An 11,656-nucleotide genomic window follows, 5' to 3' on the forward strand; every position below is an offset into this window, starting at 1 on the left:
GTCAGATGCATAATTACAATTATATTCTGCGACTGATACAGCTACAATTTTGTAGTATAAGCATCAGAGTAGTGTAGTAACTGTACTATCGAATATGTACATGGTATTTAACATCTAGTTGCATGCACATCCGACTAGTTGCCGCAGATCACAAGGCCTCGACAAATGCCTCTTTGATGGCAACAATCCTGGCACAAACATCATGCATCCCTGGTCTATCTTTCGGTGAGTCCATGGTGCACATCAGGCCAATGCTGACCAAAGGTATAATGTACTTTTGCATATGTAGGGAAAAGGCCGCCTCATCCTCCTCGGATGGCATATGGGGATCTAGAACTTCAGCGACTCTGTCGGGGAAGGCTAGGTCAAGATACTTGTGAAGGCTGAGAGCGTCACCGCATAGTGCGTCCGTTGGTCGAATTGCCGTGAGCATCTCCAGTAGCAGCACCCCAAAGCTGTACACGTCATAGCCTGTCGATATTTTGCATCCCATCCCGTATTCTGTAAAACAGGAGCAGTGCACATAAATGCTTGGGAAACTAACCAAAACAAAAGGGGTCAGAGTTGAACTCGGCAGTCATTTGAAAGAAAAAAGAAGTATAACTTACCAGGTGCAATATATCCAATCGTTCCTCCGACACCAACCAAGCCTTCTGGTCCGCCAATACCTGATGAGAGAAACTTGGCGGACCCAAAGTCACCGATGCGTGAGGTCATGTCGTAGTCCAGCAGAACATTGCCTGGCTTCAAATCGCAGTGGATCAAAGGAGGTGTCAGCTGGTTGTGTAGATAGTCCAGAGCAGCAGCCACATCAGCAGCAATACCTATCCGCTGACCCAAGCTTAGCAGCCTCCTCGGGCTGCCTCGGTGAGGCCTCGGATGTATCCACATGTCCAGGCTACCGTTTGCCATGAACTCATATACAATAGCCTTGAATTCATTGCCCTCAAAATCTACCGTGGAGCACAGGGTGATAGCTTGAACCAGATTGCGGTGGCGGGTGTGTTTTAGGACTTCGCACTCGGTGAAAAAGCTATTTCTCAAACCTTGCTCGCTAAGATGGAACACCTTGATGGCCACTAGATCTGTCTCGAACTCAAACCGACCAATGTAGACTGATGCTGTATGACTCGAGCTGATCCGGTTCACCAGAGAGAACCAATTGGTGGCTTTAAGAATGTCACCGTATGACACCCTCTTCATTGTCTCCATGAAGTTTTCAGATGGTTGAGTTTTGGTCCCTTTCATAATAGTGACAGCAACACATAATAATGAAAACACAGCAATAGTAATTGGTGGAGCTATTATCAGCAGCAGGCGTGTGTTGATCTTCCTTCTTGTTTCTGAGGAGGTTGGGCAAATGGGCAGTCCAAATATGGCAGAAGCTGTTTCACATAATCCTGTGTTACCAAGCAGGAACACTGCAGTTGAATTTCCAAATATACCACCAGTCGGGATTGGCCCTTCAAATTTGTTGTATGATATATCAATATAATTTAAGCTGCTGAAGTTCCCGAAAAACTGTGGAACTTGACCAGTTAAATTGTTCTCAGACAGATCTATCTGTCGTATGCCCTTCAGTGCACTGAAAGACTGGGGAATACTCCCACTGAGCATGTTGCCTTCCATTTGAAGGGATAACAATGTAACACACCGGCCAAGTTCAGAAGGAAGGCCACCAGATAATTTGTTGTTGGAAACATCAAGGAGGCCAAGAGTAATCAGGTTACCAACTTCCTGTGGTATAGGCCCAGTCAGGTTGTTGTTTGACAAGTCCAAACCCAATGAGAGGGAAGAAATATTGAGGAGTACTCTTGGTATGGATCCATCAAAGTTGTTGACTGCTAAGTTCAGCATAGCTAGTCTTTTGCATTGTCCTATAGTTGCTGGTATGTTTCCAGACAAATTGTTGTGATCAAGATAAAGCTGCCCGAGTTGAAGAAGATTACCAACCGTTGATGGAATCTGACCTGATAATCTATTCCTCGATAGTTCCAGTATAAACAAGTTGCTCAAGTTCCCAACACTCGGGGGGATTTGTCCTGAGAGCATGTTCTGGCCCATGTCAAGCAGAGCGAGGTCTACAAGGTTGCCTATCTCTGCGGGTATGTTTCCCGAAATCTGGTTTCTTCCAAAGTTTAACCGCTCGAGCTTCATTGAAAGGCTGCCTACTGTCTTTGGCAAACCTCCATTCAGGATATTCCCATCCAATGATAATCGTAACAACTGAGTGCAATTGGTGAGAGAGACAAGGAATGCCCAGTCACCAGCTTCGAGTTTATTATCTCCTAGAAGCAGTTGACTCAAGTTTGCCAAGGATCCTAGAGATGGCACCACACCAGTCAGCACGTTGCTTGAAAGATCAAGCACTCGCAGCGTTGACATGTTGGTCAGAGAATCTGGGATTGATCCGCGAAATTGGTTGCCTCCCATTACCAATGTTTGGAGATTTGGAAGTGAGTGGCCAATTTCGGAAGCTATCTGTCCAATAAACCTGTTGCTGCCTAAGCTGAAGAGTGTGAGTGATGACACATTGCACAGTGTGGCTGGGACATACCCCAATAATCTATTGTAACTTAGATCTAGCATTGTTATGTTTGGAATTTGACCCAAAGTTTGCGGAATTGTTCCTGATAAGATGTTTTGTGCTAGAAGGAGGGAACGCAAGGATGAAACATTTCCTAAAGATGATGGTATGGTACCATAAAGAAAATTCCCTGTGAGATCGAGAAACTGCAGAGCTGACATCTTTTGTAAATGTGGGATGGCCCCATAGAGAGCATTCCACTGGAGATCAACATGACGAAGTTTGGATGAATTGAACAAATTAGCTGGGATCACCCCAGCTAAGTTGTTACGTGAAAGGAGTATCTCACTGAGTGATGAACTATTTGCTAAGGAATCAGGGATAGCTCCGCTAAGAGAATTGTTTGCAAGGTTGACATATCTAAGAGATGTAGCTGTACCTAATGACAGAGGGATGTTACCTGAAAACATGTTGCCGGCAAGATTCAGGTTTTGGAGGCTCCGAAGCTCACCTATCTTGTCAGGTATGCGTCCAGAAAATTGATTACTTGGAAGCTCCATATTCTTTAGAGAACTAAGGCCTGCTATGCATCTGGATAGTGTTCCTGTGAGCTGTGCAGACCTGAATTGTATGGACACAACACGGACTGGGAGGGCCATGCTGCAGGTGACCCCTCGCCAGCTGCAGAAGTCAAGCGAGTCATTGCGCCATGATCGGAGAACACTGGCTGGGTCCAAGGAGATGCCAGATTTGAAGCAGAGAAGGGCTTGCCGGTCACTCTCGGATCTGTTGCTAGCTTGTGCTGATGTGAACACCATTGTGTTGGAGGACAGAAATACAAGGATGGCGCAGAGAAGAAAGAGTGCATGGTGGGAAGGTACAATCGGAGATTGGGTGCCGAAAACTTGAGGAGCCATTTCTCTGTTCTTGAGGAACAATCAGAGATTGGGTGTCAAATGCTTTGTGTGCGTGCTTAGATATACGTATGTTGGAAGGGTAGGGGAGTTGAAACTTCTTCAGTGCCGGGCTGCCGGCTTGTTTGGCTTGGTTCTATTGAGGTCACGCCCCAGATGATCTATTTTTTGGTTTTCCCGCAGACACTCCCCAGATGATTGAAAAAATCCTGAGCACAAAAGAAACTTGTGAGGTTCATGTGGGTAAAGAATACGCGTGCATAAACCAGTCTATCAAAGTACAAATACCATTCTCTGCTTGTTATACAATCTACAGCTTGTGCACCCCAGGATCCGCCAAATGGAAGTATCAAGTGAGCTGAATATCAGGAAAGCTGGCTCCCCACTGACCATTATTTATTTGCCGCCATCCAAGTAACGAAGAAAGAAAGAAAGATATTGCACATGACATATGTTACAGTTGGATGAAGTATCCTATTGTATTGTAAGCCGAAGCACAATTTAGCTGACTCTGCAAAGTTGGCAGGTCAGTTGTCAAGGAGAGGAAATGGGCATGGCATGATGCCAAAGACTTGGTCTGTCTTGGTCGCACTTGCAGGGAAATTAGTCAATGATCCACAGCAACCTATATATCCCCATCATAAAGCTTCCTCGGACATGAATTATCTGAGAATCTTGAAAGAGATGCTCGACATAATTAAATCCATGGCATGATAATACTGACGAGTATATGCCGTCGACGGGACATCTATCATGCTCCACCGAATGTCCTCCCAAGAGAATCGTCCTGAAGGCTTATTTGTGAACCTGGGCTATCGTGTTTCACTTACCGAAAAAGGGTTTCCCTCCGCTTTGTATTCCAAAGCAACCAACACCGATACAGAATCGCTGGGGCGAACAACACAACAAGCCCAAAAGAAAAAGAAGAAGAAGCAAATGCCAACAACGGCAGCTCGACAGAGCGCAGATGACCCGCCACCACTACGCCGACCAGACACAAAGCACTACAACCCGAGGCTCCGGACCACCGCGTACAAAACATCACCTCCAAGAAGGAAAGCGACGCCGACGACGCTGCTGCCCGGACATGTCCTAGGGTTTCCCCGGCACGCGGAGGGAGGTGGGGGATGGATATCACCGACACCCTCCAGGAAGGAATGGTGGCACCCGCAAGTGTCACCGCATCGGGGCCGAAGACCGGCAAGGATTTCTCCCGTACTCCAATCCCCACCGCCCCACGGACCGGAGCCGACCAGACAGACCGCCGCCCACCACCATGCGCCATTGCGGTTGCGCTGTCACCCACGCCGCCTCACTGCGAACACCAACACGAGGCCAAGAGGACCGGGGAGAAGCGCCCCGCGGAGGGAGAAGCAGCACCGAAGCCGAACGGGAGGGAACCACCTCCACCGCCGTGTGCGGGAGGCCAGGACCTCCGGCACCGTCGCGGTAGCCGTCCGGACGCGGCAGCAGGGCATGCCAGGCCACCCCTGGCCCGGCCAGGCCCGAAACGGGCCCGCTAAGCCCCGCCGCCACACTGCAGCAACCCGGCGATGGCGCCGCCAGCACCCTGCCGCTCATCGTCTCTCCCCCGCCTCCCGGAAGCCACGAAGCAGATGGGGCCCGAAGGGCCCAGATCTGGGCCGAGCGGGCGCCGCTAGGCCGCGCCGCCGCGTCACCCCGCCGCCAACGGCGACGCCGCCGTCCAGAAGTCCGCCCCCGCTCGCGCCGGGAGCCCCCGCCGCCGCGCTGGATCGCCGCCGCCTAGAAGCACCGCCCGGGTCACCCCGTCCCGCGCCGGCGGACACCCGAGAGGGGAAAAGCCAGGGGGCCGCCGCCACCAGCGTCGCCCGGGCCAGGCCCGCAGCGGGCGCCGACGACGGCGGCAGAGAGGAAGGGGGAGGGAGAGGCACGCGGGGGAGAGGGCTGGGCGCGGCCGGCCGCCCGTGGGGGCGGCGCGGTCGCGGGAGAGGAGAGGTTTGTTAGACTATATATACGTAGCCTCTGTATATTGTATTGTACCCCTTGGGTACCTCTATATAATGAGATAGCCACACCCCGGGTTAGGGGTGTCGAGCAGTTCCCAAATCATATGTCTTACATGGTATCAGATTAGGTTATGATGTCTTCCGCTGCCGCCGCCGCCGCCACCGCCGCCGTCGCGCCAACCTCGGTTCCTCCCGCTGCCACCGCGGTGTCGGCCCTCGCCACTGCCTCACCGTTCCTTGCCTCGCAGCCTCTCGCGATGGCCTACGGTGCCTCGTCGTCGCCTCGCTCCCCGATCGGATCGGGAGACCGCGGCGCCACCCCGATCGGTGCTCCCTCTGGCGCTGCTCCTCCTGCGGGCGGCGTTCCTGCGATCTATGGTGGGCCGCCGCCGCCGTCGTCTTGGCCGGCGCCGCCCCAACCCTATGGAGCGCCGCCGCCGCCTCATCACTACTACGGCGCTCCGCCGCTGCTGCCCTACTCGGCGCCCGCGCCGCCTCAACCCTACCTGGCGTCCTCCCCGCGGCACCCTACTACGGCGCCCCCGCGACACACTATGGCGCTCCCGGGGCGGTTTCCCCCGGATCCTACCAGCCCTACTCGGCGTATCCAGTACATCCTGGGGCGGCCTCGCCGATGGGCCTGTATGCATCGCCGCACGCCCATGCTGATTCGACCACGGTGCCTGCGCCGTTCTACTTCTCGCATCTGCTGCCGGTGAAGCTCGCGCCGGACAACTACCTGTCCTGGCGTGCCCAGGTGCTCCCTCTTCTGCGGAGTCGCTATCTGGAGGGCTACGTTGACGGATCCATCCCGTGTCCGCCCCCTCACCACCCGGCGTACCACACCTGGGTGGCTCAGGATCAGGCCATCCTCTCCGCCATCCAGTCCTCGCTCACCCCGAGCGTCTCGTCGCTGGTCATCTTCGCCGCTACGTCCCGGGAGGCGTGGGCGGCGCTTCACACCAGTTTTGCCTCTCAGTCTCAGGCGCGTGCTCACTCTATACGCACTGAGCTGGGTGAGATGAAGCTTGGTGACCTCAGCATCACCGACTACTTCAACAAGATGCGGGGTCTCGCCGACACGTTGGCCTCAGTTGGCCAGTCGCTGCAGGATGAGGAGTTCACCACCTTCGTGCTTAATGGGCTTGATGATGATTATGACAATCTCATTGAGAATGTTCATGGCCGCGACGACCCACTTCCACCTCGTGAGCTCTATGCACGTCTGCTTGGCCGTGAGCAGCGCATTAAGGCGCGCCGGGCCTCCCCCAGTTTCGCCTCCGCCAATGCAGCAACTCGTGGCAAGCCCCAGCGGTCATCATCTTCAGGAGGCAGACCCGGCGCCGCCTTCACAACCGGCCTCGCGGGGCAGTGCTCCAACCATCACGGGTGGTAACCGGCCGGTGGCGTGTTGCTCTTCTTGTGGTGCCCAACAGGCCTGCCAGTTGTGTGGCCTTGAGCGCCACATTGCCTCTCGCTGCCATCGTCGCTATAAGCAAGATTTTCTGGGCCTCGGTAACAATGGCAAAGGGAACGACAAGCAGGCCGCCGCCACGGTGACAAGTCATGATCATGGCCGTACTCCGTCTTACTCAGTTGATCCTGCATGGTACATGGACACTGGAGCTACCAACCACCTCACCGGTGAGATGGGTAAGCTCTCTACTCAGGAGCCATATCGTGGTCATGATCAGGTGCACACCGCCTGTGGAGCAGGTATGCGCATCTCCCATGTTGGTCAGGCCTCTCTCCTTGCACACAATTTTCGCACATTGCATCTATCTAATGTCCTTCGTGTTCCTTCAGCTACGCGTAGTTTGTTGTCCATTCCTCAACTTACTCGTGATAATAATGTCCTTGCTGAGTTTCACCCTTTTCGTTTCTTTATCAAGGATCGGGACACGAGGGCCGTTCTACTTAGCGGTCGTCTTCGCCATGGCCGGTATGCACTTGATGCGCCGCGCCCACCTTCCATGCCGTCCTCTCCTCAGGTGTTCAGTGGTGTTCGTGTGTCGCCTACACACTGGCATGCGCGCCTTGGTCACCCGGCGGCTCCCATAGTTCGACATGTTTTGCATCGTCATGATCTACCAGTAGTGTCCAATAAAACTGCTGAAACAATTTGTGATGCCTGTCAGCAGGGCAAGAGTCATCAGCTTGCTTTTTCAGAGTCTAGTCGTGTTGTGAAACATCCTCTTGAGCTTGTGTTTTCTGATGTATGGGGTCATGCCCAGACATCTGTTAGCGGTCACAATTATTATGTCAGTTTCATTGATGCTTACAGCCGTTTTACTTCGTTATATCGATGTGTTCGATGTCTTCATTCAGTTTCAAGCACACGTTGAGCGTCTTCTTAAGCAGAAAATCATCCATGTCCAATCCGACTGGGGGGGGGGGGTGAATACCACAACCTCAACTCGTTTTTTAACAAACTTGGGATTTCGCACCGCGTGTCATGTCCTCATACACATCAGCAGAATGGTACTGCCAAGCGTAAGCATCGTCACCTTGTTGAAACTGGCCTAACCTTACTAGCTCATGCATCCGTCCCGTTTCAGTTCTGGAGTGATGCTTTCTCCACAGCTTGTTTTCTCATAAACAGGCTTCCCTCGAGACTTCTGAAAATGCAAACCCCTCTTGAGCTTCTGCTTAATGAGATTCCAGACTACACATTCTTCAAAGTGTTCGGGTGTGCATGTTGGCCTCACTTACGTCCATACAACAAGCGCAAGCTTGAGTTTCGGTCTAAGAAGTGCGTTTTTCTCGGGTATAGTTCTCTTCACAAAGGGTACAAGTGCTTGCATGTTCCTACCAACCGCGTCTACATCTCTCGTGACGTTGTGTTTGATGAAAATGTTTTCCCTTTTCGTGCACTTCCGACTAACTTTACCACTTCTACACCACCGGTGCCCGTGTCCACACCTACGCCTGATCAATTTGTGGATGTTGCATATGCCCCTGCGTTGCTTCCTAATCATGCTGCAGGTATTGGACGCGGTGCCCGGCTCGAGCTACTTGATGAACAGGTCACCGATGAGCTTCCTGATCGGGACGTGCATGCGCCATGCATGACGGGCGGCACCCGCCAACCTGTCCCCGTCTCGCCTGTGGAGGCTCCCCCGCCTGCCTCGCGGGCGCCGGGTCGGCCTAGCTCCATGCTGGCCCCGTCCGGCCTCACGGGCGCTGGGCTCGCCAGTGCCAGCCTCGCCTGGCTCACTGGCCTCGTCAGCACCAGCGGCCTTGCCAGCGCCAGCTTCGCCCGGCTCGCAGGCCTCCCTAGCGCCAGCCTCGCGTGGCTCGCCCGGGCCACTGGCGGGCCTCTCGCCCAGGCCGGCTACTGCTGCCATTGGTCCGGAGGTCCAGTCACCTGCTCCGGCCAGGTCTGCCCTGGCGCCCGGGTCGTCGACCAGCCCTGTTTCGGTCACCAGTGAGCCCGGCTCGCCCGACTCGGCGCCGGCCTCGTCCACATCCTCTGCTGCACCGACTGTGCCAGCAGAACCTGCTGTCACGCTTCGTCCTCGCACACGGAGCCAGTCCGGTGTCTTTTGTCCGAAGGAGCGCACGGATGGGACGGTTTGCGTGGCTTGCTGCGTGTATGGCTCACATTGCTGCCGATCCCACTGCAGAGCCTCGTCACTTTCAGGCTGCACTAAGTATTCCTCATTGGCGTGATGCAATGGAACAAGAGTTTCAGGACCTCCAAAAGAATGATACTTGGCGTCTTGTTCCTCCAGTGTCTGGTGTCAATGTCATTGATTCCAAGTGGGTTTTCAAAGTCAAGCGACATGCTGATGGCTCCATTGAACGCTACAAGGCAGAGTTAGTTGCCAAGGGCTTCAAATAGAGGTATGGTCTTGATTATGAAGACACTTTCAGTCCAGTCATCAAGCCTACTACCATTCCTACTACTATCTCTTGCGGTTACTCGTGGATGGTTCCTTCGTCAGCTTGATGTGCAGAACGCTTTCCTACATGGCATTCTGGAGGAGGAGGTTTATATGCGCCAGCCACCTGGTTTTGTTGATCCGACACGACCTCATCATCTCTGTCGTCTGGTTAAGGCACTGTATGGACTCAAACAGGCTCCTCGTGCATGGCATGCTCGTCTTGGGTCTGTTCTTCGGGCTATTGGGTTTACTCCCTCCACTGCTGATACATCACTGTTTCTCCTTCAGTGCCCTGAGGTTACGATGTATCTCTTGGTTTATGTTGATGATATCATCCTCATCAGTTCCTCTGCTGCTGGTGTTGATCGCCTTGTGATTGCTCTCCGTGATGATTTTGCTGTCAAGGATTTAGGTCCTCTTCATTTTTTCCTTGGTCTTGAGGTTTCACGGTCCTCTGCTGGTTTGACTCTCACTCAGAAAAAGTACTCCTTGGACTTGTTGCGTCGTGCTGGAATGCTCAAATGCAAACATGTTAACACTCCGATGTCTGCCACTGATCGGTTGTCTACTCTTGATGGTGACTCTCTCTCGTCTGATGATGCTACTGAGTATCGCAGTGTCGTTGGTGGTCTGCAATACCTTACTATTACCAGGCCTGATATCTCCTATGCAGTCAACCGTGTCTGCCAGTTTCTGCATGCACCCAGGACGTCTCATTGGTCGGCTGTGAAGTGTATTTTGCGCTATGTCAGTCTTACTGCCTCCTATGGTTTGCTTCTTCAGTCTGCACCGTCGTATGAGCTCTCGGCTTTCTCTGATGCAGATTGGGCTGGTAGTCCAGATGACAGGCGATCCACGGGGGGTTATGCGGTATTTCTGGGTCCTAACTTGATCGCCTGGAATGCTCGCAAGCAAGCAACAGTGTCTCGCAGTAGTACTGAGGCTGAGTACAAAGCTGTTGCTGATGCGACTGCTGAGATCATATGGGTACAGTCTCTGTTGAGAGAGCTGCGTGTTCCTCAAGCCCGTCCTCCGGTCCTGTGGTGTGACAACATTGGTGCTACATATCTTTCTTCGAACCCGGTGTTTCATGCTAGGACAAAACACATTGAGGTGGATTATCACTTTGTTCGGGAACGTGTTGCACAGAAGCTACTTTGTATCAAGTTCCTCGTCAAAGGATCAACTTGCTGACATCTTCACGAAGCCTCTTCCACAACCACAGTTTGTAGGCTGTAGGCGCAATCTTAACTTGCTTTGTACTTCAGGGCATAGTTAAGATTGAGGGAGGATGTTAGACTGTATATACGTAGCCTCTGTATATTGTATTGTACCCCTTGGATACCTCTGTATAATGAGATAGCCACACCCCGGGATAGGGGTGTCGAGCAGTTCACAATCATATGTCTTACAAGGTTCTTGTCGTGTTTCACTTACAGTACAGCTATTTGGTAAATGAGTGACGGCTGCCTTCCTCCCACTCCCCAGTCCCCCACCTTCCTCGCCTCCAACCAATAACTTGTGCGTCCAATCAAACCAAATCACGACCTGGTATCCAAATGGATGAATGAATTAAGGCCTAGCACTGCACAGATTTGTAATTAATTAAGAAAAAAGTCGGAGCACAAATTGCACTACCTGGGGCTAGGGTACGGGAATATGTCGAGGATGCAGCGCTGAGCTTGGGGCTTGGAAATTCCGAGGCCGTTGCCGATGCCCGGGACTCGGCTGGATCCCGTCGTCGTACGGGCACCTCCTCCTCGCCCGCGGGCGGGAGGCGGAGACCGCACGGGAGGGAGTCGGCGCTTGCGTCCTGAGGAGTTATCGGGTTGGAGCGGGAGAGGAGTGGGGGCTCCCATTTGGCTCGCGCGCTCGCTCGCTGCAGCCGCGTGGTAGGGGCTGAGCCGAGCGGGAGAAATGGCAAGGAAGAAGAAGGGGATGGCCAACAACGACGACGGTGGGAGGATGTTGAGGGGAGGGCGGGGCGGCGGGCAGGATGGGCGGCATCGTGAGGAGGAAGAACATGAACAATACACGATCTATTTTGGGTGGTTGGATGAAGATCTAATAGTCCATGTTAGAAGTGATTGATCCAATCATTTTCTTAGGTACTCCCTCCCTTCTTTGGACCTGACAAATAGTGGCTCCCATATTCTTAATAGAAGAATGCTTTGGCGGTGCGATGATGAAAGCTTATATCAATGTCTACATTTTGCATGAAACGGATTATTTAGAGAGCAAAAGGAGATTATAGCTTATGTTATTATGTAGCCCCAAATTTACATTTCATATGCATATCATGCTTTGCTTTAATATCAACTACTAATACGGGATGCACCA

The 11,656-nt window shown here is 52.8% G+C and overlaps 1 protein-coding gene across 1 annotated transcript; it reads right to left on the minus strand.

Moving 5' to 3' along the window:
- Positions 1-3,915, minus strand: LOC123051277 (probable LRR receptor-like serine/threonine-protein kinase At3g47570). Its single transcript, XM_044474115.1, has 2 exons — positions 609-3,915; positions 1-501 (listed from the first exon to the last, which is right to left on the minus strand). Exons 1-2 carry the CDS (start codon positions 3,442-3,444, stop codon positions 149-151), a joined length of 3,189 nt encoding a protein of 1,062 aa, XP_044330050.1. The 5' UTR covers positions 3,445-3,915; the 3' UTR covers positions 1-148.
- Between the last annotated feature and the right edge of the window lie 7,741 nt (positions 3,916-11,656).

The sequence above is a fragment of the Triticum aestivum genome, chromosome 2D (genome assembly GCF_018294505.1).
Source record: "Triticum aestivum cultivar Chinese Spring chromosome 2D, IWGSC CS RefSeq v2.1, whole genome shotgun sequence".
Classification (NCBI taxonomy): Eukaryota; Viridiplantae; Streptophyta; class Magnoliopsida; order Poales; family Poaceae; genus Triticum; species Triticum aestivum.

Bases quoted from the DNA above. Each gene is read 5' to 3' on its own strand.
- LOC123051277 (XM_044474115.1), bottom strand. From the start codon at position 3,444: ATGGCTCCTCAAGTTTTCGGCACCCAATCTCCGATTGTACCTTCCCAC. The intron at 502-608 runs GTAAGTTATACT...CCTGTTTTACAG, and splicing joins GATTGGATATATTGCACCTG to AATACGGGATGGGATGCAAA.